This window comes from Lotus japonicus, chromosome 2 (genome assembly GCF_012489685.1).
Source record: "Lotus japonicus ecotype B-129 chromosome 2, LjGifu_v1.2".
NCBI lineage: Eukaryota > Viridiplantae > Streptophyta > Magnoliopsida > Fabales > Fabaceae > Lotus > Lotus japonicus.
In genome coordinates, this window is record NC_080042.1 from 14,739,543 (window position 1) to 14,741,252 (window position 1,710).

The 1,710-nt window shown below is 43.9% G+C and overlaps 1 protein-coding gene across 1 annotated transcript; it reads left to right on the plus strand.

Moving 5' to 3' along the window:
* The first annotated feature begins 936 nt into the window (after window positions 1-936).
* On the plus strand, window positions 937-1,710 carry LOC130736097 (uncharacterized). The gene has a single exon (XM_057587946.1). The coding sequence runs from the start codon at window positions 937-939 to the stop codon at window positions 1,708-1,710; it is 774 nt and encodes a 257-aa protein (XP_057443929.1).

Here is a 1,710-nt window from a genome sequence, read left to right on the forward strand (position 1 = left end):
GTCGAATGGGATTTCTTGCTGGATATGATGAAAGAGATGTGCTTTGGTGAGAAATGGAGGACTTGGATGCATAGCTGCATTTCAACAGCAACTCTGGCAGTGTTAGTGAATGGTTCACCTACTGATTTTTTTCAGATTCAGAAAGGGTTGAGACAAGGGGATCCTCTATCCCCTCTGCTTTTTAATTTATGCGCGAATGGGATGTCTTTCTTGCTGAATCAGGCGGTGGAAGGAAATTTTCCAGCAGGGGTAGATATGGGCGATGGCCTGAGATTAAACCATTTGCAGTTCGCTGATGACGCTCTGCTGTTTTGTGAGGGTGATTTGAGACAGGTAAAGAGGCTTGCATTGGTGCTGGAGGCATTCTTGTTCGTTTTTGAGCTGAAGGTAAATTTCAGAAAATCTTCCATAATTGGTGTGAATATGGAACAAGATTTGGAGGAACGGGCAGCTGGTCTACTTGGTTTTAACAGGGAACAATTGCCCATAGTTTATTTGGGGCTGCCACTAGGTGGTAGACCTACAAGAGTGGCATTTTGGAGACCGATCTCGGAGAAAATGGCGTTAAAATTGGGGAGATGGAGCTCAAAGTTACTGTCATTAAGTGGGAGGGCCGTGATGATTAAATATGTAATTAGTGTTATTCCACTGTATTACATGGCGGTTTATAGAGCACCAAAGGGGGTTATTCAAGAAATGGAGTCTATGATGAGGCGATTTCTCTAGGGGTAGGATCATTGGGGAACAAGAAAATTCATTGGGTGGCATGGACAGATATGTGTAAAGGGGTTCGGTTTGGAGGTTTAGGGTTGGGTTTTATGGAATGGAAACATAAACCCATGCTACTGAAATGGTTTTGGAGATTTGGTAGAGAGAAAAGGGCCTTTATGGAGAAGGGTGGTTTGTGTCAAATTTGGGCTGAAAGAGAATTTTATAATGCCAAAGCTGGTCGGTATAAGGGGTTCTTCAGGCTCGTGTGTTTCCATGGGTCTTTTGGCTTGCAAGTTGGGGAATGGGGAGAGCATTCGATTTTTGGATGATGTGTGGGTTGGTGACATGATGTTGCGTGTATTATATCCACGGGTGTATGCGCTGAGCTTAAAGAAGAATGGGGCTGTGTCAGAAATGGGGCATAGGATTGGAGGGAAATGGGAATGGAACTTTGAATTTAGGAGGGGTTTTTTTTATTGGGAGTTGGACCAATATCACGAGTTTCAGTGTCTTATTCAATTTGTGTTGTCTAAAGAAGAGCCTGATATCATATTTTGGAAAGGGGACACAATGGGCATGTTTTCTGTAAAAGGATTATGCTGTGCTTTGGAGGACAAATGGTATTGTGAGGCGGGGTGGGTGGTATCCAAGGTAATTAGAAAGCTGGTGCCGGCAAAGGTCACTACATTTATGTGGCAGTTGCAACAAAGTAGGGTGGCAACGAAGGCGAACTTGCTGGAAAAACAAATCATTCTACCCGATGGTGGGGTTTGTGGGTTGTGTGTTGATGGGATAGAGACGACATATCACCTATTTCTTCACTGCAAAGAAGTATGGGCGACATGGTGTTCTGTTGTGCAGAGGGAAGGTTTATGTTGGGTCATCACCCAAACAGTAAGTAATTTGCTGCTTGAATGGGGAGAATTGAGAATCATATCTGATTGGGTGATGTGGGACATGATTCCTTATGCGCTTGTCTGGACGATAACGATATGGTGA